The sequence below is a fragment of the Conger conger genome, chromosome 2 (genome assembly GCF_963514075.1).
Source record: "Conger conger chromosome 2, fConCon1.1, whole genome shotgun sequence".
Classification (NCBI taxonomy): Eukaryota; Metazoa; Chordata; class Actinopteri; order Anguilliformes; family Congridae; genus Conger; species Conger conger.
This window is the reverse complement of record NC_083761.1, coordinates 21397858-21425096: the sequence shown is the minus strand read 5'-3', so window position 1 is coordinate 21425096 and position 27239 is coordinate 21397858. Positions and strand designations below refer to the sequence as shown.

Genomic DNA, 27239 nt, shown 5'->3' with positions numbered 1-27239 from the left:
TGTTGGACTTTACATTTTTACATTAAATCAAAATTGTTTTCCTTAGTTTTTACGTCAAATATCTGTAAAATAACAGTAGATAACTGTTGTTCAGTCACTAGATAACTATATTTTCTACAGTACACCGGTGTACAAAAAAACAGCTCATGGCAGGGGCGACATGGCTCAGGCAGTAAGAGCAGTCGTCTGGCAGTCGGAGGGTTGCTGGTTCGATCCCCCGCCCAGGCTGTGTCGAAGTGTCCCTGAGAAAGATACCTAACCCCCAAGTGTCCCTGAGCAAGACACCTAACCCCCCAAGACACCATCCTGACAAGCTGGTCCGCACCTTGCATGGCAGCCAATCGCTGTTGGTGTGTGAGTGTGTGTATGAATGGGTGAATGAGAAGCATCAATTGTACAGTGCTTTGGATAAAGGCGCTATATAAATGCCAACCATTTACCATCCACTGTAGGTACAGGCCTACTACTTTTTTTTTTACATGCACAACACTGTCGTTTTTTTTACAGGGGAAATTTATTTTATTCATGGTTAATCTCTATAACTTCAATAGATATTCTGTTTTATTAGAAAACACATGAGAAAAATACAAGGTTTTTCCTGTTAAAAAATAGGAAAAAACATCATAAACAAAAAATAAAAATAAACAAATGAATAATAACATCATGGATAAATAAACATTGCTGGTCAGACATGCTTTCAGCATTTGTATCAACCCCTGACATGAATAATAATAACATATGAGTACACAATACATAAAAGTACAGTATAAAGCCAAACAATAGGTGAAGTAACAAATCCTCTGCTGGATCAGACTAACCCATTATACTGATGCCCTACGCCGCAACGGCATTTGAAGGAACGAATTACTTTGCGATAGCAGTAGAATGCACTGTATTCCGAAAGGTCAAACGCTACTTGCCCTTTTGAAAGTAGCCTACACAAGGAAAATAGCTGTTCGCCGGGGGGAGGGGAGTCGTGAAACAGCTGGCTTGTTTTAAAACGGTGGGGTATAGACGCAGGAGACAGCACAGCGCTGCAAAACACACTTCCATTGAAAACGGGAGAAAGGAGGTGAAGGAGAGGCGGCGACAAATCAGATCCTACCTTGGATGTGGCGTGTAGCAGAAGTTTCTGCAGTTGCATACTTTTTCAAACAAAAAACAGTCGCCGTTTTGTGCTGCCTGCGAAACTTCAAAGGAAGTACGTATTTTCCGAATACCCCCAGTTAGCGAAACTTGGTGGTCGCGGGAAGCAAGAAGAGGGAATTCGAGGGTTTTTGTGAAGAACGCAAGCACAAGGAAAGGTAAGTTTAGCCGAACAGGATCTAACTGTGCACTCGTGTACATCATTCAGCCATTTTGCTACATTCGGGTGAAAAGTTTCCTCTTAAGTTTACAGTAGGCTATTTTTTTGTTGTGTATTCATTTGTAATCCACGATGTTCTATAAAACACGTAAATAGGCTATAGATGGAATTTTCATTATCAGCAACAACACAAGCCATCGGCTACTACCACCACGAATACTGCTGTCAGTAATAATAATAATAATAATAATAATAATAATAATAGGCGAAGAAGAGGGGGGGAAAGCGGTGTGTGGATACGTTGGGGTAGGCTAATTGGTTTGCTGACTTACTAGCGATGTCATTGTTGTTTCCCCAGTAGCACTGTTTTTGTGTGTATAAGTCTAATGCATTGAAGTTGAACTGTACCATTTTTCATGATGAAGATTACCTTTTTTTCCTCTTGCAGAAAGGAAGATACGCCCTCGGCAACTTGGCCACCCATTTAATTCTGTTCTGCATATGTGGGAGGAGAAATCCAGGTGATGGGATTACCTGGTTTCGGAATTAAATGTTAATAGAGGCGGTTGTGGGGGCGGCGAGGGAGACGGAGGGAGCCGACTTTTGGTTTTGTTTTTGGTGGCGAGACTTTGCTGGAGGGAGAGCCGAAGATGTCCCTTTGGGTGATTTTACCTGTCAGCCTGCCTGTCTTTACGATCACTGGAATATGGGTCGTGTAAGTAGCTAATAATTTGTGTAATTTATATATTTTATTATTATTATTGTTGTTATTTTGTTCACCTCTGCTGGCATCAGTCTTATTTTATGTTTTGTTCGCATATTTTGGTGAGTGACATGTGCATACCCAGGAACAAGATGTTTTGTGAGATTCTCTGTAGCGCGAGGCAACCATGTGCAGGACCAGACTACTTGCGTCTGTCTGAGAAGGCTACAGTAGGCAACATTTTATGACGGATACAAAGCAAAATTATGTTTGCTTTATATTTCAGAAGCATTCCAGGAAATAATATACAACACAGGAACACAGGATACATACAGGATACTGGCTGTAAGTGCCAGTGCCTCTAAGTGCCAGCACTAAGGGATGAAATGCACTGTAAATATATTGGTTGCTGATCCAAACAGCTCTTGCTGAGACTGAGAATTTTGGAGCATGCTGAGCTAAGAATTTGATTTAGAACAGAAAATGGCATTTTGCCCCTTATGTGTGTCTTCTGTGTCTCTTCTGTGTCTTAAACTGCCATTCCTGGAAATAATATGAATTACTTTTTAAATGTAAATGGAGGGTAACTTCAAAGGAAGCATAGTCTAGATAGGATGAAAGCAACTGGCAAAGTGCTCTTTCATATAATGCTTTAAAATTATTTTTTGTTTGAGGAATGAGGTTTCATTAAAATTTAATGTATGATTGGGTGGGAAAGCTTTATCATTTGTACTGGTAAGAGTTAGTGGTGGGTTATGTATTGCTAATGTTAGTGAGTTTCAAAATACAAGACAATCTAAAAATCGAAGTATCCCTTTTTACCCATACATGGTGATAATTTCAGAACTGTATGTATTATGGAGAGGTCTTATGGACACACATGGAGAAACGTCCCTGTCAAACTCAGAAAGCCTGTCGTTTTGTGTTACCCGTGGGGAATTTTTTTTTCATGTTGGGACGGGAACGCTGTCCTGCAGCTTTTTGCTGGAAAAAGAGGCCCAGTTTCTGAGAATGGTCCCATTTATGTAGGCCTTGGGGCAGGGAGGTGGAGCAGGTGGGTGGACCTAGGTGACAGTGAGGAGGGCAGAGAGAGAGAGAGAACGAATGGCCTTTACAGACAGACAGGCAGAGACGAGGCACCTCTCTGTGATCTCTGCCACGCAGGAATGTGGGCCTCTAGGGGTGGGGCGAGGGGTACAGCCTATAGAGGTGCATTAGGCAGGAGAGCGAGTGCTGACACCCTAACACACCCCCTCATCCTCCTCCTCCCTCAGGGCCTAGCGCTGGCATCTCCCTCTCCACGGGAAGGCCCAGGGGCCCCTTCCCCAAAACAGCACCTCTGCATTCGAGGCACTCGTCCCAGAAACAACACCGAATATCTGTTGAACCCGCAGGAGTTGCATGTTGTTAGCGCTTGTGCGTTTCCCCTCTTCTTAACCCACGTTATTTCACCTTCAGTTGCTTTAGGAGGGCTTGTCAATGCCAACCTGAAACCAAGAAGAACCCACCCAGTACAATTTCCCCTGTGACCTTTAACCTTTGATTCCTGAGGACCAATTATTCCCAGGCTGCAGGTGTGGTTTCCAGCTTCAGGGGGGTTGTCTGCTCTGAATTTACTTCAAGAAAGCGCAGCAGACAACCCTGTGTTTAAAGTTGAACAAAGCGGCGATGCAGTAAAGCAGTGCTTAAACAGGTGCAGCCCTTGTGTTTGTAAACCACCCTTTTGTCAAACTACAAAAGTGTTCTTGGGGTATGGTGGTTGCAAGTTGTTCTTTCTACTTGACAATTAGCACAATTTCCAAATCATGCTGTCTGCCATGTGGTCAGGGGTCCCTCGGGTTATTGCTTGTTTGCTTTGTGTTAATGTAACGCCATCGTACAGTGGAGCAGCTGAAACGGAGACGACCCTGTGTGACAAATGTTTATTCGAACAGAAGTCCGTGTTTATGCAAGAACAGGATACAGCCGGGGGTCTCTAGCCAGGCTTGATTCATGCGACGTTTACTTTCAGTGGGGACAGGTATAGATTTTCCGGCCATTTTGTTCCTCTTTGTCAAGCTCTCGGAACAGTGGCCTTTAAACAGGCATTATATCATTACATCAGAACATTGGAAGGAATTTCTATAGTTTCTCTCACGGAATGGTAATAGAGCTGGGTTTGAGTTTGCTAAGGTATTTTAAGAAGTGCAACCAGGTCTCATTTTGAAGTAGGGAATGGATATGGAAAAGTTCACTGTAAAATCCAACCAAGTTAATGAATTCAAGGCTGTGCGGGATAACGGCTTCCTTGTGTTTTTTGGGGGCGGAGTTTATGTCCTGGGTATGTACATATGTTTCCACAGTATTTTTAGCTGCCTTCTAACTATAGCTAGCTGTGCTTGGTGTTTCGTTTGTGCTGTTGGGTCGTTCTCCTCCCTCCCACTCAGCTCCTCTCTCTCCCACCTCCTTGACTCTCCCCTACGCTTTCTCTATGTCTAACCTTCTTTCCCATCTTTCTATTCTTCTGTCTACAGCTATCATCTCTTCTCGCTCGCCCTCCCTCCCTCCACCCCAGCCCTCCCTATGTCTCTCATCCCTTCCTCCCTTCCTTGGAAAAAAATAAAAAATCAGCTCCTCTCTCTCTCGCTCTCTCTCTCTTGCTCTCTTGCTCTCTCATATCGAAGAGTGTGCTGTAAAAGTAGTGAGTGCCATTCATGCTGGTTTTTTGGGAAGAGGCCAGGAATGTCTCAGTCATGGAGTATCGCTCTGGAGCTCCATTGGCTCCACTGTAGCCATAATGACAGGCTTTACTGTTTTGTGGCTAGACCTATCCTTGGCCACCTTTCACAGCCGGACTGCCACACACCCATGATTATAGGTTTGTTTGCATACGTAACGCTTACAGAACAGCTGAAGGCTTCTGGCTACCCTGCTGTAAATTCCTGCTTAAGACCATCTTAAGACCATCTTAGAAATGTTGCTGGTCAAGTTGGGCTCTGGTTGGGTGTACCAGCTTGGTTGAGTTGGGCTGAGTTGCTGCACCAGTCTGGTTGAGCTGGGCTGAGGTGCTGCACCAGTCTGGTTGAGTTGGGCTGAGGTGCTGCACCAGTCTGGTTGAGCTGGGCTGAGGTGCTGCACCAGTCTGGTTGAGCTGGGCTGAGGTGCTGCACCAGTCTGGTTGAGCTGGGCTGAGGTGCTGCACCAGTCTGGTTGAGCTGGGCTGAGGTGCTGCACCAGTCTGGTTGTTTGAACATCTCAAGCTCTAGATGTTCATTAGCTACCAACTACTAGTATACGCTTTTTGGAGTGGGAAGTTCTAATGTGATTCTTGGTTTTCTGGAATCCTGTTTTTCAATTTATTTTCATGAAAAAATGAAAATGAATGTTAAAATTGTGTTCTCCGTCCACATTGATATTGAATGTTTAGAGGTTCTCTTTGACTGCTGCCAGGTTTTGGTTATTTTATAGGAGGGCTTCTGAACATCTCTGTTCTAGGATAGAGGGCTGGTACTGTGCAGTTGTGGTGACTGGGCCTTGTGTGAGAGGGGTACACAGAGGGGTACACAGAGGATCTTGCTTTGCTCATTGACTCAAAATGGAGGGTGGGGGGATTGCTCACCAATTCATGCAGTAACTGCACATTCAGTGCTCTGCCAAAAAAAGGCCACATCAAACAGTTTCACATTTAAAAGGTTTTAAGAGAAGGTAATTGCACTCCCTTGAGAGAAAAAGCATGCAGCTACAGGAGCACAAAACAAACTTCAAGTAGTTCTACAATACAAGCCTACCTAAAACCAGGTGTGTATATAAATGCATGTGAGAACTTCATAATTATGCTTTACCCTTGACGCCAAGGCTTTGTTAGGTTGTCTGACCCGTAATGCCTTCTTAACGCATTCAATGAATCAGTCAAATGAATAATACAAATTTGATTAATTGACTCTTGACAATTTCTAATGAGCAAAACCTGAAACCAAACATAATTTCCCTGACCCTGTAAAAATGTGATTAGTTTGAGAGCCAATCCAAGAAAATTACTGCAACGAAAGCGCGCAGCAACACAGGGCAAACGAAGGCTTGTGTATGAAATGCAAATGTCATGAAGTATCCGTCAGTTTACTGCTTAAATCCAGAACTGAGTTGATGGGACGTGGTGAGATGTAGGAATTCATGGGGCCTCCCATCCAACAGCGCGCCGTCACCTGCAACTGACAGGCCAACAGAACAGTTAAAAGATTTTTGGAATGGTTTCTCTCGTTCCTTGAAGTACAGGGCCCCACTCTCTAATTTGCCCCACTGTTTGTTGACCCCCCTCCTGGCGTGACTAACTCTCACTGAATGCGGGGAGGTCAAAACCCGGGAGGTTTTTTACCCCGTGACCCCCATAGCATGAGCAAGACCGGTCGGAACCGACTTTCCATTTTTACCCCAGATAAAGGTGCAGTAAATAGCACAGTGGTTGTTTGCTCATAGGGAGGAATTCAATTGGTGGATATGAAATCTGAACTCTGGTGTCGGCTTTTTTGGAGAACCCCATGACTCAACCCACCCCAGATGCCCTGACGGATCTTTTCACCTCATGCATGCAGTGAGTTGATAAGAATGTGCTATTTCGGTCAGCTTGTGACACTTAGTTACTTTTCGTGTAGTCATTCCTCAGCCTCATCCTTATCTAAAGGGGAAAGGGATTTAATACATTGTATATTATATTGAGGGTATGTTCTGCAAAACAGTCAAACAATAGCCTGTTTGATTCCTCTCACCTTGCATGGACTGGCACCCCACAAAGGCAGACAGATCCATGGACACTGGCCCCAAAAATGACATGTTGACTCACCCTCTACCTGTGTTTATAGTCCTTAAATTCGGGTTTCAAAATATGCAGTTGACTGGCTGGCACTCTGTACCAAAGCATCTATAGATGTACAATAATTCTGGTTGAAAATTGGTTCTAATTGCCACAGCCAATGGCGTTTCAACTTCAGCACGTTCAAAGGGGTAGAAGGGGTGGGATAAACAGTGTTGTGGTTTGAGCATATTGGTTGCTGCAATTACTCCCTTGACCATTAGAAGTCCAAAATTACCTATTGTACCTTTAAATAAAATATTTATTTACCAAGAAAACAGGTTTCACGATTATTGGCACCCCTGGTTTAGTGCTTTAATACCCATGGCAAAGACAACCGTCATGAGTCTTTTCCATTAATTTATTATTTTTTACGTATTTTTTATATTTAACATATTTTTTTTACCATTCCTTCATGCAGAACCTCTCAGAATCATTGATATCCTTGGCATACCCCCCTCTTCAGTTCAGACCACATGTTTTTCATGGGATTTAAGTCTGGAGACTGAGCTGGCCATTGCAGGACATGGTTGTTTACTTAACAATTTCTGTGTGGATTTTGATGTATGCTTGGAGTCATTGCCCTGCTGGACAATCTACCTATGACCAATTCTCAGCTTCCTAGCAGATCTAACCAAATAGTCTGCCAAGGTTTCTGATATTTTGTTGAATTCATTGTGCCATTGATCTTAAATAGTGCCCCTTGGCCACTAGCAGCAAAACATCTCCAAAACATCAATAACCCATCACCATATTTGACAGTAGGTATGAGGTGCTTCTCTTTGTATGCATTCCATTTTGCCGCCAAACATGTTGATGTGTATGGCTACAACATTCAATTTTGGTCTCATCTGACCATAGCACTCTCTTCCAGTCATAATTCCAATGAGGTTTGCCAATTTCACTTTGTTTGATTTACCCATAATAATTGTTAGGGGTGCCAATAATTTTGGCACCTGTGGTTTTCAGAAAAAGTCGAGATTATTAAATAAAAAACAATGAAACATGAGATGGGCTGACAACATAAATGTATTGAAATATAAGTATCCATATTGCTTATTATATGCAGCCTTTTTTCAAAATTTTTATTAAGGGTGCCAATAATTCTGGAGACCATTGTATGTTGCAATGGAACCTTTGTTTCGGGGGTTTATTTGCCTGTGGGACCAAATTTGTGAGAGCACCCTGTCTTTCATCAGTCCCCTGTGCTATGACCCTAAAAGGGTAGAGATGTAAGGGTGAAGCCACAGACAGCAACATGCCTAGCATCTCTGGCTGACATAAGAATAATGGACACTGACGATGGACACATTTTTTGGCAAACTTACAGGACTATACTCCAAACGTTGTTTGCTTTTTCCCTCTTGCTTGTAATTTTAAAATGGAGAATAGACACCTGTTTTATGAATGGTTACATTCAGTAATGCATTTATTTAACACATTTCTTTGCTCAGCAATGCACTTTCATGCAGAGCAGTATGCTGTAGCTTTATCTTGGAGGTATATAGGTGGATATTTTACTGAAACAGTTTAGGGTAACAACCCTGCTTAACACTAGTACCCCACCTGATATTTAAACATGTAATATCGAAGTTAAAAAACCCACTCCTTAATCAGTAAACCCACTCCTTAATCAGGTTCTATGGTCACATGTACAACTGTGCTACAGTTGTGGTGGTGCCAAAAGATACAATGGCACCGTCCCATCTATGTGGTTGTTATGTGGCAACGAAATGGGTATCATCAGGGTAAAAAGGCAAATGGCTGTAGGAGTAGTTTTGCCAGCTTTGGTCTGCCAAAATTGTCACAGATTTTGGACAAGCATGTAAAGCCAGTTGGCATTTTTCCTTTTGGCTTTTTTCCTAAAGCCAGGTCAACTTAATAAAAGCGCACAGTTTGAGTTGTAATTGCAGGATGAATGCATTCCTGAGGTGAAATGAATGTATTTTCATTTTTCTTTAGTGATGTATTTGTTGTAAGAAGACTGTTGGCAGTTTCTTTATTTTTGCTTTTCCAGATCAAACTGTGTTGTGGGCACTGGGGTAACACATTGTGGCCTCTTTTGACAGTCAAATTGTGCTAACTTTGGCTCGGTTTTTAGAAATCTGCTTGGGAGCCCTGTGCACGATCACCAATACATTGAAATTAGCCTGGAAATGTTTATGGTTTGGTGTCTGTGTTATCTTGGTAACACTGTTATTATCAATTACAACCACTGCATATTTGTATTATAGTAATGTCACAACACTCTGGTAAATCTGTGTACCTTCTTATACATTCAGACCCGAGATATGTGTTTTTATGTTCTGTCAGTTTCACAACATTGAGTTAAACATTTTTCAGAATGCCAGATTTATTTTTAGATCTTTAAACAAATTTCTAGCTTTTCAGTTTCTAAAATAAACAGGAGAAGAAATCTAATGAAAGGAATGCAAGCCTCTATCATATCACCAAGCATATTAGCAAATGTACTTAGCAATCAAGATGGGTATAAGCACTTTACATTGTTTACATTGTACATAGTTTGCTTCTTCTTAACTCTGTCTTGCATTGTTGTGACTCTTTCTCTTTTATCATTTCAGATATGCCATGGCCTTGTACAACATGCACATTTGTCCTGTGGATAACTGGTAGAGTAATCCCTCATTAATTCTTTATGCATTATTCTGCTGGCGTGTTCATAGATAATGATATCAGTATCCTCTAACTGTATGACTCCATTCAGTCACTATTTATAGAGGTCGTATTGTCTTTTGCCGTGACCTTCACTGTAACAGTGACTTCTAGAAACCTGTAATCTCTGTGTCTTTTTCAGTGACATTTGGTGAGCTTTAAATAGAGGTGACTAGAATTTTTACTTCATTTTTTTTTTTTAATGATTCAAAACTGGAAGCCCTTAAAACAAATAGAAAACTACACGCTTCACTGAATCAGCATCAGTTTATTTAAGCTCACATACTGACAAAACGTGCAAGTGCAAGTGGTAAGCAGGTTTTTGGAATTTTTAGTTAAAATGAGTCCATTTCCATTTTTGCTGTGCAAAAAAAAGGACATTATCCAAACAGTCTCATATAGAGTTATCTTTATTTCAGCCCCTAGAGAACATAAACAGTAAGTTAACATGTAATCAAGGGCTAGCAAACACATTTCAGAAAATGGTTTCATGATCATTTAAATGACTAAATCTGTGCAGCTCAGATACAGGTCTCCATTTCATGCAGACACAGAGAATAGTTATGACGACAAAAATAAATAACATTACCACTAGCCGAAATAGCTTGATTGGCAAGAATTAGCTATACCCAGTGGTACTGATAATATGCTTAACTACTCTTATGAGAAATATCAATCATGTTGAGAGTAATGACTGGAAGGTGGAAACTTCTGCCCCCCTCCTAATTTTAGCTCCCCAGTCAACATTTCTCCTGTTGATCCAAAGTCCCATTATTCATGAACAAATACATTTATTTATAATTCACCGTGAACATGTATTCAAACAAAGTAATTGAAACAAATGATGGAGTAAAGAAGAGATTACATTATTACATTACATTACAAGACATGCAAAAGCAAGGTGCACACTCATGTGAAAGAAGAACGTTTGCCTTGGATGCACTAATTTGGTCATTCATACTGAAGGATTTTATTATCACACATACATCGTAAGTTCCTGGCTCACTGTGTTCTTCAAAGTTCTTGAAAAAGCCAAGTGGTAACCTTTAATGTCCTGATATTAACACAGACTGGCTTTCTCAATATTGCTATGTAGAGCACTCAGTGAGCACTTTATTAGGTATTTATTACACTTATTTCTTATATTTATTAAGTCAGCTGCTGTAGCCTATCCACTAAGAGGTTTAACACGTTCTGAGTTCAGTGATGCTCTTCTGCATGCCACTGTTGAAAGCATGGTTATTTGCATTGCCGTCACCTTCAACCAATCTGGCCCTTCTCCTCTGACCTCTCTCATTTACAATTCTGCCCTCAAAACTGCTACTCACTAGATGTTTTTAGTTTTTTTGCACCATTCTCTGCAATTCTAGAGACTGTTGTGTGTGAAAATCCCAGGAGATCTGCAGTTTCTGAGATACTCAACCCACCCTGTCTGGCACAAACATTTATTCCACAAAGTCACATTTCTTCCCCATTCTGACATTTAGTCTGATAAAGAGATGACCACATCTGAATGCTTTTATGTATTTAGTTGCTGCCACATGATTGACTGATTAAATATTTGTACAGTGCCTTCTTTCCCCACTATTTGAGTTAACCAGGATTCTTCTTCTTCTTGAAATTCCTGTGAAAATAAAATAGAAAGAATTTTGTTCAGGCTGTCCACCTGTGGCAAATTGAGTCCACCTGTGGCAAATTGAATTTATTGGACATAGTTTAGATAGGCACGCACCTGTGTAAATAATGTCTCACCATTTACACTGCATGTCAGGACAAAAACCAAGCCACAAAGTCTCTCTCTGTAGACCTCTGTGATAAAATTGTGGGAAGGCATAGATCATATAAAAACATTTCAAAGGTTTTGAGTGTTCCCAGGAGCACAGTGGCCTCAATAATTGTGAAATAGAAGAAGTTGGGAACCACCAAAACTCTCCCTGGAGTTGACTGTCCAGCCAAACTGAGTAACTGAGCAAGAATAGCCTTGGTCAGGGAGGCGACCAAGAACCCAATGGTCACTCTAACAGAGCTTCAGAAGTCAGGAAGATGGCTTCCTGTAAGGATGGCCATCTCAGCAGCTTTCCAATAATAATCTACAACACAATAAAGTGAGCAAAAAGTGAAGGTCTGAATACTTTCTGAAGTCACTGTACTTTAAGTGAGATTTAAGTCAGCCAGTGTTATTTGGGTTACACAACAATGAGATAGGTGCACACCAGGTAGCAGTACTGGTACACTGCACCGTATGTGTGCTTGCTCTCTCCTCCTGTGCTGTGTGGCATGTATGATATATGATGCAGCAGGAGTGTATGCACAAAATTCAGCTGTAAGTTGTCCGGTAGCTGATGATTCTAAATTTGAGAAGAAATATAGTTTGAGAATACTGCAGTTTAGAAAATGTGATTATTTTACAGCAAAGAAGTACTAATCTACCCAGGTTTTGCATAAGGGTAGGTTAAGATCCTGTGTTTTCAATCATCTACTCTCAGGGAGATGGGGCTACAGTTTGACTCCCCATCACTAATTTAGTGCTCTGGGGATCCTTGCCAGATTGTAACCTTGTGGCTGTTGTGGCTTGCACTTGTTTTCACCTGGGCTCTCATCAATTATGATGCATCACAGAACCTACCGGAAAGTTCTTGAAACAAAACATTCCCTGTCACACTATAAGCAAATACATATATAAACCACTACGTTGCTTCCATTCTCTTAAAAAAATTTCATAACTTTGCTGACGCACAGTGGTCTCAGTAGCTTTATTGACTGTGACAAAACTCCCAATTCACCTTCAAGCTGCATGCTTTCACACTTCATTCCTTCCAGTGGCCTCATCATGTAAGTCATGACCTCATCAAGTAACTCATCTCCAAACAGCCAATGGATCCTTACAGATTAACTTAAATAGAGTAAAGACATTTCACCTCTCACACACCTGCTTATTCAAATCACTCCTTTCTAGAGCAAATGTAATGGAGAGATTTTTTTTCGAGGGGGTCAGTGAAATCAAATCGTTCTATGTGCTCGACCTGAGAGAGAGAGAGAGAGAGAGAGAGAGAGAGAGATGGGTAGATTGATTAAATTGATTGAACGAGGAAGAGCTAGGAAGATTAAGGAGTGTGTAGAGCTTGAGATTCTGGAATGTGCTAGAAGGTTGAGAGTGAGTAAAATGGCTAAATTGATGGAGAGAAAGAGGTTGAGGGAGGGCATGAATGTATTATTCTTCAGCATTCTTTCAAGAGTGGGGGGACTGAATTCAATGGCACGTGCAAAGCAAACGTGGCTAAAAAGTCTTGAGCTGTCCATAAAAATATGAACAAACGTCAGCTCATCCTTAAACTGTCCACAGAGCAAACAAGTCCCTTCTGTTTTCCTGGCTGGCTGCCAGGTTCACAAATAAGAGCGCCTTGGGACCCGAGTGGCATTCTCTCAGTCCAAATACTTTTCCTGACGATGACCACCGCTCTCGGTCAACCAGCAGAGCACGTCATTGCTCAACCAGGGCGGCAGCGATTCTGCCGGTTTGTGAAATCTTGCCTTGTGAAAACTCAGTCGGTTTTCCATGCTTGCGCGCATGGCCCTGACAGATTAACCCGTGTGCTTTACGGCCCGGTTCGCTTTCGTGGAGATGCCTAACCGGAGCCGACAGCGTCTCGCTGTGGCGAGGCTCACGTGCCCTGATGTCCGCCCGATTGTCGATCCGCCGCAAACAGGCAGACTCGGGTCTGTAGGGAACGCCCCTCCTCTCCTGTTCTCTTCCTCTCTCAGGGCCCAAGACTTGGCTTTGCCCCTCTCTCTCTCCCTCCTCCCTCCCTGTCTCCCCCTCCCTACTTCCCCCTCTCACAGTGTGGCACAACCCATCGCCATACTACGTACATCATGCCCTTGGACTCAGCTCTGTCTTTGCCTTGTCAAAACACCATTAGATTCATGAGTGTTTCTCCCGGTAATCCTGTTTGCAAGACCGCAGCTTGTTCATACTTTAGATGTTTCGAAACGTTTCTGCCCATAGTTACTGATAAGCAGACGGATGTTAGTTTAGCTTTAATGTTTTAAAGACACCCTGTCTTTTACCACTCTGCTTTTAACTGTGAATGCAGCTCTAAAATGGAGGAGGGCCCTGATTAATGAAGGATACATGTGGGGCTGTGTCTCAACAGCTTGAATATCTCTCTCTTCTCTGTGTGCGTGTGTGTGTGTGCAGGGTGTATAATGAGTCCTGTGAGGAGAAGCTGTCCCTACAGACGGGTCCTGTGCTCTGCTGCACTCTGGACAATGTGCCTCTTATCAGGTTAGTCTCCCGGCTCAGTACGTTTTTGTATATACCGCTCTCACACACTCCATCGCACACCTACTGATACCATCACATGCTCGCCCATATCACAACATTACTCACCTGCTGACACAACCACACACCTCCACATGTCGCTTACCAGCTCAAAATATCACACACCTGCTCACACAACCACATGCCATCATACACCTGCCAACACCGTCACACACCTGCTCACACAACCACTCACCTCCTCATATTACACACCTGTACATACCTCACACCTGCTCACACAACAACACGCCACCACATATCACAACATCACACACCTGCTCATACAACCACACACCACCACATATCAGAACATCACACACCTGCTCATACAACCACACACCACCACATATCACACACCTGCTCATAACGCATACCTGCTCACACCATCACACACCTGCACATATCGCACACCTGCACATATCACAACATCACACACCCGCTCACACAACCACACACCTCAACATATCACACACCTGCTCACAACATCACACACCTGCTCACACACCTGCACATATCACACACCTGCTCACACAACCACACACCACCACATATCACACACCTGCACATACCACAACATAACACACCTGCACATATCACACACCTGCTCACACAACCACACACCACCACATATCACACACCTGCACATACCACAACATAACACACCTGCACATATCACACACCTGCTCACACCATCACACACACACTCACACCATCACGCACATGCTTGCGCCATTACACACCAGCACACACCATCACACACCTGCTCACAACACACACCACTTTACCACTTTACCGCACTGATGTAGTAATCTCCCCTGATGCGGTCCACATTGTTAAATCTTTTGATCAGGCAGGCATGTGCCCAATCCATCACGGCGTCACGGCTTCATAAAACATTAGGAGCCGGTTCTCAGGCCTCTCTGGTCCTTGGGTAACCGGGGGCGACACACGCCGGGCCCGGCTTGGCACCCGCACAGAGCCAATTAAGACCCAGCTCGGCCGTATGGGCTGAGTGGAGCCAGCCAATGGCAGTGTGACTGAGTGTCGTGGCCACAGGGGTGGGGAGGTCGTATTTCAGTGAGGGCTCGGAGACGGGGGTTGGGGAACACGCTGTTACCTCGGGTTAACCACTTCACGACCGCGACGACGGTTGTTCGCGGCCCCCCAGATGACCATATGCAACAACCTGCAAAATAATCTGGCGGGGACCTTCCACGCCACTGTTGTCTGAGGGCCTCATCCGTGCTTCGTGTCTCTTTGTGTTTCCGACCTTGCTTCTCTTCTCTGTCACTCTGTGTGACCCCCCCCCCGCTTCCACTCTCCCAACCTGCATTAGTCTCAAAGTCTCAAAAGAATAGCTGGCCAGGGCCCCCCAAGTCACTGTTTTTACAGTGCCCATATGGCGGTCGTTTTGGTGAAATTGGTGGCGTGGGGTCACAGGCAGCGGGAAGGTGATATTCTGGCCTCATGTAGCAGATGTGCGGTTTCTGTCTCTCGGAGCTGGTATTCGATGGGCCCGTACTTGCCTGATCGACTCTGGAATTTCCCATCAGAAAGTACCCAAAAAGTGCTCCCTGTTACAGGAAAAGAGGTTCTTGCTTTTATTTCTTCAGCCAGGCTTTGGAATGTCATAATAGAGCTTAAGGATGTGAAATGTTATCTTTCCTGTGCCACAGTCCGTTTTTAAAAGTGGTATTTTCTGCCCCACGTGAATGCATGGACCTGCCCTCCACACTGTGTGTGTGTGTGTGTGTGTGTGTGTGTGTGTGTGTGCGCTCACACGTGTGTGAGCATGCCTGTGTGCATGTGTATACATTTATGGAAATGTATACATACCCCTCTGTATGTGTGCATTTAGGTGTGTGTTTGCAGAATGTACGGGGAACCTGATATTGATTTCCACAGCAACTAAGACTAATGTGTACTACACTCACCGAGCACTTTATTAGGAACATTTTTACTTTATTACACCTACTTATTATTGCGATCATCGTGTGTGTATGTGTGTGCATTTGCGTGTGTGTGCGTTTGCATATGTGTGTGTTCTTGCATGTGTACGTGCGTGTATGTTTTGTGCGCATGTGTGTGTGAGCACTGATGTGTGTATTTGCATATGTGTGTGTATTTCTGTGCATGTGTGTGTACATGCATGTGTATGCATGCACGTGTGTGTGTGCACGCCTGTGTGCCTCCATGTGTGTGTACGTGTGTGTATGTGTGTGTGCACGCATGTGTGCCTGCATGCGTGTGTACGTGTGTGTGCACGCATGTGCCTGCATGCGTGTGTATGTGTTTGTGTGTGTGTGTGTGCACGCGTGTGTGCTTGCATGCGTGTGTACGTGTGTATATGTGTGTGTGCACGCATGTGTTCCTGCATGCGTGTGTACGTGTGTGTGTGTGTGTGCACGCATGTGTGCCTGCATGCGTGTGTGTGTGTGTGTGTGTGTGTGCACGCATGTGTGCCTGCATGCGTGTGTGTGTGTGTACGTGTTTGTGTGTGTGTGTGTGTGTGTGCATTTGGCACTTGGCCCTCAGGACTGGGGGTTTGTTGTGTGTATGTGTGTGTGTGTGTGTGTGCATTTGGCACTTGGCCCTCAGGAATGAGGGATTGTTGTGTGTGTGTGTATGTGTGTGTGTGCATTTGGCACTTGGCCCTCAGAACTGAGGGATTGTTGTGTCTGCTCATGGCTCAGACGCCCCACAAGCAGACGCTGGAGCAGCGACATTAAGTAGGTGAGAGGTCAGGCATCCTCTCTGATACAGAGACTGGCTGGAGCAGGAGGCAGAGAGGAGGGAAAGACCCCCACGCCAGCCCCCCTCAGGTGGCAGAACGTCTCTCAGCACCCCATAAAGACACACACCCACACACGCCCCCTACTCAAACTTCCCCCCTAAAGACCCAGCAAAATGAAGCTTTAGAGACTCAGGAGTGAAGCTGGCTTAGTGGGGGAAGGAGAAGGGAGAGTGCGGAGAAGGTGGCTCCAAGAATAGAGGGAAGGAATGAGAGAGAGAGAGAGAGAGAGAGAGAGCAGTGTGAATTGAGGGGGAATCTTGGAATAGCAAAGAGAGAGAGATAGAATCGCAAAGAGGGAATAAGTTGGATAAACAAAGGAAAGGAAAGGACAAGTGGAGAAGTAGAGATGTTATGTGATCATGTTCTCTCCTGTCTCCTGATTATAGATGTCATTCATATATGAATTACAACACGAATTACATATTTCTATTGGTTCTTCTTAGGGGGTGGTCTGACATTTTACATTTCTCACCTCCTTTGGTGATGCTGGAAGGATCCTGTCATGCTAATAATAATACATGCTAATTAAAATTCTCCAAAAGAGGGAGGGAGAAATGAAGAGATGTAGGTAAGCAAGGAAAGGTTAAGGTTTGAATAATAATATCTTAATTCAACGTTCCCAAACTTCATCTGAAGGCCCTGTATGTATTTTTGTATTTGTTATTGTATTCTTTTTCGCTTATTTTAGGTGGCGTGCTTATGGCCTCAGAATATTTAATTCTGGGATGTGTGTTTTGTCATTTTTGCAATGTTGGCAATCTTTGCAAGTTTGTTGGCCGGCCAATTGACTTGGAATGGGAGAGGGGAAAACGTGATGTTGAGGGCAGAGGAGCGCAGAGTGAGAAAGGAAGAGAGGGACAGGGAGGTGGAGGGAGGAGTAGAAGAAAGAGAGAAAAGCGGTGGAATATTGCTCAACCTATTGCGGCTGGAGAGCAGAACCAATGAACGTGTAACTAAGGCGAAAGGAAGTCCATGGTCAGGGTTCAAGTCTAATTAAATATTTTTATTACAGAAAGGCTTCCGTAACCGTTTGTATATTTTGTATTTGAGCTGTATCCGTGTTTGTCACATTCCTCTTTTTATTGGTCCTCTTTTGTTTTAGTTGTCTTACAACATTATCCCCCTGCTTGGTGCTGGTGCTCCGTTTGGCGTGGGTCAGTTGTTTAAGGAGAGTATGGAACACGGCTTTAAATGCCATCGACGGGCATTGACTGAAATTGGTACGCAAGTATGCATTCATGGCAAAACATTTTAAATCTATTTTAGCTACGCATCTATTTTTAAGTACACTTTTCTTACGACAGGAAAATGCCACGTATTTTAATATTTTTGCCCAGCATGTGTACAACTTATGTCAACCCTTGGCTATAGACTGAGAATGTCTATAGCCGTATAGCCCCCCCTCCCTTTTTTTCTTCTCCTCTTCAAAAACTAAAATGCAGGAACTGAAACCTTCGTAGGGCTAGGGTTAAATGTGCCCTCCAAGTTCATGTACGGTCACTCACCAAAAACTAAATGGAACCACATGGATGGTGTTTGGAAGGGCGTTCCAATTGTTTATGTTTTTGCCCGTTAGGAACCATCTGCGTAGTGTTGCTTGGTGTTCATGCTTTCCCTGGCTTCAAACACCTGTAGCTCTTCTTCCAAAGACCTTGAATTGAAACTCAGCCTCCGGTATACTGTATACTCATACAATGAGTGAAATCTTTATCTAACTTCCACAGTAAAATGGGCAGTGTTAATTCAGTATGGACCATAGGTACTGTAAGAACCAAACTGTTTCCCGAACTTGCTGTAAATGATTTAATTTACAGGAACGGCAGTTGTCAGAAATACATTAAACGTATTCTGGATTTAGCAGTGTCAGACTGTGATTATCTCATTCCCAGCCTTCGTCAGGAATGTTCAATACACATTATAGGAGGATGGAAAAAATGTTGTGACCCCCATCAATTAAGCAATCGTGTACTGGCCACCCTGCTGTGACTGAATTAGCATGTCTGTTGACTCAAATAGCTCCTGATCTCTCACCCCCTGCTGCTATTCTACCATTGTACAAACCGTTTTATAATACTGATAAGATCCAGGGAATGTCTGGGCAGCAGACATTTTGGCATCAGAGACAGATTTTTACAGTGCTCTTGTTAGATGTGAGGTAACACTTAAAGATATTACTGTCAACATAAACCCAAGTGAGCACTTTATTTGGTATTTATTACACCTATTTTTTTTAACTTATGAAGTCTTCTGCTGCTGTAGCCTATCCACTTAAGAGGTTTGACTCGTTGTGTGTTCAGAGATGGTCTTCTGCGTACCACTGTTGTAATGCGTGGTTATTTGCATTACAACTCTCTCATTAACAACGCGTTTCTGCCCACAGAACATCTGCTCACAGAACATCTGCTCACTCAATGTATTTTTTTTTCCATAAAATTCTCTGCAAACTCTAGAGACTGTTGTGCGTGAAAATTCCAAGATGTCAGCAGTTTCTGAGATCCTCACCAACAATCATTCCATGGTCAAAGTCACTTTTCACAAATCACATTTCTTCCCCATTCTGACATTTGGTCTGAAAAAGAGCTGAGCCTTTTGACCACACCTGCATGCTCTTATTCATTTAGTTGCTGTCACATGACTGGCTGATTAAATATTTGCATTAACAAGCTGGTGTACAGGTCTACCTAATAAGGTGGTCACTGAGTGTATGTGATTGTGTCGTTCTTTTGTGGTGTCTGTATGTGATTGTGACTTTCTTGTGTGGTGTCTGTATGTGATTGTGACTTTCTTCTGTGGTGTTTGTATGTGATGGAGACGTTCTTCTATAGTGTCTGTATGTGATTGTGATGTTCTCGTGTGGTGTCTATGTGATTGTGATGTTCTTCTTTAGTGTCTTTATGTGATTGTGATGTTCTCGTGTGGTGTCTATGTGATTGTGACGTTCTACTGTAGTGTCTGTAAGTGATTGTGATGTTCTGGTGTGGTGTCTGTGTTGCAGTAAGTGTGGCACCCTGCCTCCAGAGAGCTGTTTCTTCAGTCTGATCTGCAGCACGGGCTCCTTCATGGGTGAGTGTCCTCTTTGCCTCTGTCTGCTATCTGCCACAAACAGTGGTCCAGGTGTGTTTCTGCAGGTGTCTGATCAGAAGACCAGGCTGGCTATTGTAAGGTGTTACTGCTGAGATGGGCAACGAGGGCCGTATCCGTTTATGGTTTTACACGGCAACCTTTGGCCTCAATTGCTTAACTAGTCGCAACGTTTACACCGTCGGATATTTTAGCTACATTACTTGATAAGCTCATTAATGACAGCCAAAGACTGTTCTTGAGCCCCTATATAAGCAGCCTGTTGCGCAGTAGTTCAGGTACATGACTGAGACCTGCAAGGTTGGTGGTTTGATCCCCTTTTTTGTGTAAGGATCATATCAGTGTCAGGTTTTTCTTCTTTTCAACGATCCCCAGTGCAGCCACGATAAAATCTGCACAGCTGTTGGGACCTTGGGCAAGGCCCTTAACCCCAATCCACTGTCTTGCTATCCACGGTGATGGCCAATCCACTGTCTGATATACTACACTGTTGCTATCTGATATACTACACTGTTGCCATTGATCTACTGTAAATGTGCTGTAGTGTGTGAATCATTTGGCCTGAAAGGTTTTGGGAGTTAGGTGCCAGGTGAGACACAGATACCGTTCCCTTGAGTGAGTGATATGATATGAGTGGACGTCTGAATGCAAGCTTAGTAAATAATGTCAAACAGATTCCCACAACGTATTGTCCATCCAGAGTTTCTGTCCTGCAGGGCTCTAGGAACAGTTGGACCTGGTTCAGTACTAAATTAAGAAGAGGAAATCCTCTCCATTGCATTACTTTAACCCTTTATTGTTGCGGTGTATAAGTCACATGTGATTCCTTTTTTGCAGTTAGTCACCTAATCATTCATAGATTTCTGTTTTGAACGCTTGGTTGGCTTAGGACAGTTGATGACTATGAGTTGGTTTTTCAAATTAAACAAGATGGAAATTTGTGGGAATAACTTAATGCAGATTCCCACAATGGCTAAGGAATTTACTGAGGCATCTCCGTAATGTCTAAATTAGGAGTTTAGTGAGTGAGAGAGTGACAGTGAGTGAGAGTGAGTGAGAGAGAGTGACAGTGAGTGAGATAGTGAGTGAGAGTGAGTAAAATAGATAAATAACACTCTCTGCTCAAAAGTGTCTCTGCCGATTGATCTTGTGGAAAGAAACAGTGGCCTGGCCTGACTGCCATTCGGCCAGGGCCGAAGCTGCTTCTCCCAGCCACTGCCAGCAGTTTGGCTGGGTGCCTTTCCCAAACATTACAGGCCATTTTCGTGGAAAAGAACACTCCAGTGGAAAATGTTTTTTTTTTTTAATCTTTTTTTTTTTTGGGAGGGGGGCTGCGGCGGGGGAATGGACAGTGTGCCAGGGCTCAGGCCGGTCTGGCGTGGAAACAGATCCATTTAAAAGCAGCAGAATGAAGGGAAACCAAGGGAGCCATGTATAGTGCTGTAGTTTTGCAGACCTGCTGTGTTCCACTGCCTGGCCTCTCACACATACTCACTGCCTCTCCCCCATTGACCTCTGGTGACCACAAGCCACTGGGTGTATTGGCGGCCGAATATTCCCAGCACCAAAACCGGGGAAGGAACGGCGGCCGTCCCCAGTGGCGCTTATGGGAACGACCGCTTCAGCTGAGCGTCAAGGGAGACCTGAGAGAGCGGGCATTGGCCCCTATTTCCAGATTTATTAAGCCTCCTCCCCCCTTACCTTTCTCCTAGAAAGTGTAGTGGCTCATGTTACATATCCCACATGGACTATAACCACTGATAAATATGATTTCCCCTAAATATGAAATGTAAATGGTGTTGATATACAGTACACTTATGACCACGGTATTAGATTTATTTTTTTGGACTCGGTCTTCTACTGCTGCTTCTTCTGTGGCCCATCCACTTCAAGGTTCGACATGCTGTGCATTCAGAGATGCTCGTCTGCATACCACTGTTGTAATGTAGTTATTTGAGTTGCTGTCACATTCCTGACAGCTTGAACCAGTCTGGCCATTCTCCTCTGACCTCCCTCATTAACAAGGCGTTTTTGCCCACAGAACTGCTCACTGGATGTTTTTTGTCTTTTCACCCTTCTCTGTAAACTCTAGAGATTGTTGTGCTTGAAAATCCCAGGAGATCAGCAGTTTCTGAGATACTCAAACCACCCTGTCTGACGATTATATTGTCAACGTCACTTAGATCACATTTCATACCCATGTTGAGGCTTTGATACTGCCGCATGATTGGCTGATTAGATATTTGTATTAAAGAGTTGGTGTTCAGGTGTACCTAATAAAGTGAGTGTTTTTTTTTTTTTTTCAATTGTGCAGTCAGTCTTCTTTATCGGTTTTTCACTTTATTCACATCAGGGGATTAGAGAGGAAAGTGGAGGTCACAGTGCTGAAAGTGTCATGGTGGACAACCCAACCACCATCAGCGGGAGGGGATTTGTATGGGTTGAGAGTCAGGTGCCCTATGACCTGCACCACACTTTCTCTTGACAGTTTGATTTATAAGCTTTATTTACAAGTGTTTCATTTCAATCTCACGCAATGTTCAGTTCAAATTTTGACCCATGAGGAGCTCCACAAGGAAGCTAAACTCAGGGAAGGTACTTGTTTGGACAAGTACTACTGAAGTTGCCACTGATTTCTATAGCACCAGGTTTAGTCCAATGAAGCTGTAATTGACCAGTTCATTTACCAGCACTTGCTGTTTTTTTGTCCCCAGAATACTGCAGATTAAATCTTAAATCATATAGCACTGAATGAACAACAGATTCGTGTCAGAGAGCGTAAGCATACAGGGAGCATGCTGAAAATGAACAACTAAAGCATTTTTGAAAACTTTGTTAGTAAAGCAAACGGGCAAGAACAACAGAGCCTTCAGGATCAGGATTTAGGCTGTTGCGATCCCGCTCAAATTCAACAGAGACCTGTGAGTGTGTTCGCTGCTGTAGCTCCACTGTGACCTTTAGCCAGAGGGTTGACCCTGGGTCCCGCAATCTGCAGTTACTACTGACAGGACTCCTAAAACCAAGGGAACCGTGTATAGTGCTGTAGTTCTGCGGCCTGTACACTGCCTGGCCTCCCACTCATATTCACTGGCTCGCCCACTATTGACTGGGAGCCACTGGATGTATTTGCCCCCGAATATTCCCACCAGTAAAACCAGGGACGGACCAGCGGCCATCCCCAGTGGGGTTTATATTTTGATTAGCTGTGGGTGGAGGACGGGAGTGGTGGCATGGCACTCCGAAACAGAAGCGTTTGGTCCTGCCTTCTGGGGCTTCTTTGCGTGTCACTTGGGACGTGCAAAGACGGTGTTTTTGCTACTTTCGTTTTGTTTCTCTCATCAGGTTAATTTTCAAGGTCCAAGTTCTTAGTGGTCATTACTAGCACTTTACTTCCGGTCTTCTAAGGTCTTTCAGCACACTTGTCCCTGGTTATGGTTATGCACTTTGTTGTGCGTCGCTCTAGATAAGAGCATCTGCTAAATGCCTGTAATGTAATGTAATGCAATGGCGCCGACTGGGTAGAGCAGTGTTTCCCAACTCCAGTCCTCGGGACCCACTTGCCAGAAGGTTTTTGTTGTAACCAGTAGCTCACACACCTGATTTAACTAATCAAGGGCAATTTTGTGGTTTGATTGGTTCAATCATTAAATCAGGTGTGTGAGCTACTGGTTACAACAAAAACCTTCTGGCATGTGGGTCCCGAGGACTGGAGTTGGGAAACACTGGGGTAGAGGGACTAGAAGGCAGTGCTGTATTTTTTGTTCTTTTTTTAACATGGTCCTCATGCAGCACCCTTATTGAGAAAGGTTTGTCTCCCTTCTGCAGTGTTTGTTTGACCAGCGGTCGGTCTTATTTTTCTTGGGGCAGAAATATAAAGAAGCCTGCAAAGGTAGAGCCAAACCCAACACGAGGCGCTAATGGTCTTACATAAACCCAACCCTCACCCCAGACCCCCCACCCCGCACTGGGGTGGATAAGAATGCCGTTTCCCTGGGAACGCCGTCGCTGAAACTTCACATGAAACTTCCAGAATTAGATGACGGCACCTTGTGGTGTGGGAGGACCGTCACTGAAGGGCAAGAAGGTTTTGTAGCATTTTGTCCCAGGGTGGGGAATGGACAGCGATATGGGCACAGGGAATGCATTAGAGCAGCTAGGTCATGTTTATTTGCTAAACGCTTCCTTTGGTCTTAGGACAGGCAGGCTGTTGCCCTCTTCTCGGAAGTGGTTTAAAATGCCAAGCTTTGAATCGCGGTGACGGCAAATATCGTTCTTTTTAAACACCAACAATGAGGTTTGAAGACGCAGCCCTGTCTCTGAGTGTCCTTGTTTTTGTTTGTTTTCCTCCATCCTGTGTCCTGCTGGAGACGGTGAAACATTACTCTCCATTGAAAAAGTTAATCACCACCATCTACTGCTGATCCTAAACACAAAAATAATGATCCTTACAGCAAGTTACTTTAAGTCACAGTTATGTTGTCCATGGCCTGTGCATTTGCAATTTCCACTGCTTTGTACATGGAAATATGAAATTATATAATAATATGATATGAAACCATATAAAACTGATCAAAACTATAGTTTCATTGACCACAAGAGTTGGCAAAAGCTAAAAGAACTAAGGAAACATAAGTTCCACAACCTTTTTACTTGACCTCTGTTCAGCATAGTCTCCTTTCCAGAACATTCCTTTACTATTTGTGGTGTCATTTCCCAGAATGTGCTCAACACTCAACTGGACAGTGGGGTAAGTGGTGAGGAGTGAAATTTTCTCTGCCTATACAATCAACATGCGTTGTTGGAAACATGAGTTGTGAATAAATGCTAGTTAATCCAAGTTGTGGACATGAAGGTCCGTTAAAAACATTTTTGAAACTTTTTGATTCTCTGCTTGACTTTGAGCTGCATGAACACATAATGCTTTCAGTTTTAGTCAAGGTTAGACATAATAATGTACAAAAAATGTTATCAAATTTCTCCTGAAAATATCTCCTAATCAGATTTGGAGATGAAATGATTCAGACCACAGATAGTAATGGATAGTACAACACACGCACACACACACACACACACACACACACACGCATTGAGGGACATTAATGCATGACTGTTTTTCTGTCATGTAATGATTCTTGGTAGGACCACAGAGCCAGACACCTATTGCACCCCATGCAAGCTCTGGCATCACATTGTGTTTGAAAAACAGAGCCCACGCAGTGCGGTTTTAATATTAGTCAATTCAGCCCCATTGCCTTGCGTATCATACCAAATTGCATTTGACAATATTAATAGATGGCTGACATTGGTTGCATCAGTTTTATGGCTTACCTGTTGCAACATCATTTAGTCACACAATTTTTTTTTTTGTATTTTTCTGGAGCAGTTATCCCAATGTACACTTGTGCTGGGCAAGTTAAAACATTTTAATTTGATTATTCTCGTTGCTATTCACAGGACTGCGCGACCTGCATAGAAACCGTTGATTCATTTGTTATAATGAATTTTCTCGCCAAGTTAATATCGGTCACTCTGCAGTTTTTTGTTTGTAGGCTTGGCAGGATTAAACTTTTTTTAAATACAGCTCTACATCAGAAAGTAAATTTGAATGTTTTAGAAGTAGCAGGTTTTTGTGAATGAAATATGTTCAAAAGAAATGTAATGCATGGCACTCAACATTATTATTGAAATCATTACAATACAAATAGAGATACCGTGCAAGGCTGTGTACTAAACCTTGTGAGTGAGACCCAGGAACTTTAGTGTAGATAATACAGGAAAGGAAAACCAGGGTTGAAATGAATGAAAATACAGTACAGTTCTAGAAAGTTCCACAGCCCCGCTCTCAGAGCTCCAGCCTTCACAGGTCGGACAGGAAGGCGAGGTATGTGCCCCACGCCGATGGGGAGCGTCCTGTTCCCCGTCCCTTTAGCGGGGGTCAGGGCCCTTGCCGTCTGGGCGTGTGCCCTGCTACTCGTTTTCCCTTCCCTGTACTGTCAAGTGCCTCGCCTTGCCACCCCCCACCCCAGTGAAACAATAGTCTGTTTGGATTGACCACAACTTCAGAGGCATAGCTTGGTTTATTTTTCTCTCTGAGGCGTGGTGTGGGTTGTACCGTGGAGTGTTATTCACGGCCTAAATCCAGTGGAGAACATGAAGTGTGCTCTCGCTGTGTGCGGACTCTGGAATGCCATTAGAAACGACCAGCACCACTCTCCTTGGATTACCCTTAGAAGACCTAGTGAATGCAAGATTCATGTATTTCTTAATGACGAAGATTTAAAGGTACAATAGGTAAGATTTGTGTGTTAAAACATTGTTACAAGACCATTGTAAATCCCTTCATATCATTGAAAAAGGTTCACTGACATCCTCTGCCTGTGTTTATAGTCCTTAAATTTGTGTTTCAAATATACAGTTGATGGCCCGACACTCCAAACTCTGGACCAAAACATTGTATAACTGTACAATAATTCAAGCTCATTGCTTGAAAATTGGTTCTAATTGTGACAGCCAATGGCTTTGCAAAATCAGCTCATTTACAGAGAAGGGCTGGGATAAACAGTGTTGTGGTTTGAGCGTGTTTGTTGCTGCAATTCCTCTCTGCTGCAAGTCCAAAATTACTTATTTTATCTTTAAGCGTCCACAATGCTTATCAGTGTTTATTAATCAGCATCAATGTAAAGTAATACTTTATTTCTTAATTCTGTTTCATTTTGTAGTGCTGTTGGACAGTGCGCTACAGTTGAGCCATTGAGCAGGCATTTATTTAGAGGGACTTCCACAACACATTCTTTTAAAAATAACCGTTTGTTCAGCTGGATATTTACTGCAGCAGTTCAGTCTTATTGCCTTTCTCCAGTGTACAACTGAGGAATTCAACCTGGGAATCAAACCAACAGCCTGAGTTGCAAGCCCAGCTCCCAAACCATTATTCTGCACAGTATCAGCTTGTTTGCTGAGTGACAATGTGAGGATGATGTATGCGAGTTGGGTCTGTCACATGACCAGTGTCAAAACGCTCAACATGGCATCAAGCCATTAAATTCCTATGGATGGTGCGTTGGTGCCCAACTTGGCAACAACGCTAAGCCTGGTGTAGCCCACAGCTCAAAATGAAGCCAAGTAGAGAGTTCAAATCGTTTAAACTTTGACCTTGTTCAAAGCTGACCTTTCCTAGCATGTCCAATCACATCACAGCTTTGCATGAAGCAGGCAGATGTTGCCTACGCATAGAGCCTAGTCAGAGCTGTTTCACGTAGGCTACATGGCTAACTGATTTAGCCCGGTTAGTTTCTTGATGTTTTGGGAAAGCGAGTACACAATTTAGCCGTTTATAAAAGTAGACAACCTACTACTATCAGATATTGTTGTGGCTTGTTAACAGTTTAACAAACTAACAGATTCCTGGATGGATGACGAGTTCCAACAACTGGCGGCGCTCGATTATTCCTGTGTGTAGTCACCGCCTGACTTGGTGTTGAATGCGGTTCTTCATTCTTGTCACGTGAAAGCAGTGAGAGTGAGAGAGAGTGATAG

The 27239-nt window shown here is 43.5% G+C and overlaps 1 protein-coding gene across 1 annotated transcript in view; it reads left to right on the top strand.

Annotated features, from left to right (window-relative positions):
- Positions 1 to 1073: 1073 nt before the first annotated feature.
- The window catches only part of LOC133121084 (transmembrane protein 150A-like), a 39579-nt gene continuing 13413 nt past the window's right edge, over positions 1074 to 27239 (top strand). The window contains exons 1-5 of the mRNA XM_061230388.1: positions 1074 to 1304; positions 1755 to 2021; positions 9417 to 9464; positions 13706 to 13792; positions 19618 to 19685. Coding sequence (XP_061086372.1) covers positions 1957 to 2021; positions 9417 to 9464; positions 13706 to 13792; positions 19618 to 19685 — 268 coding nt within the window. The 5' untranslated portion in view covers positions 1074 to 1304; positions 1755 to 1956. The remainder of the gene's footprint in view (positions 1305 to 1754; positions 2022 to 9416; positions 9465 to 13705; positions 13793 to 19617; positions 19686 to 27239) is intronic.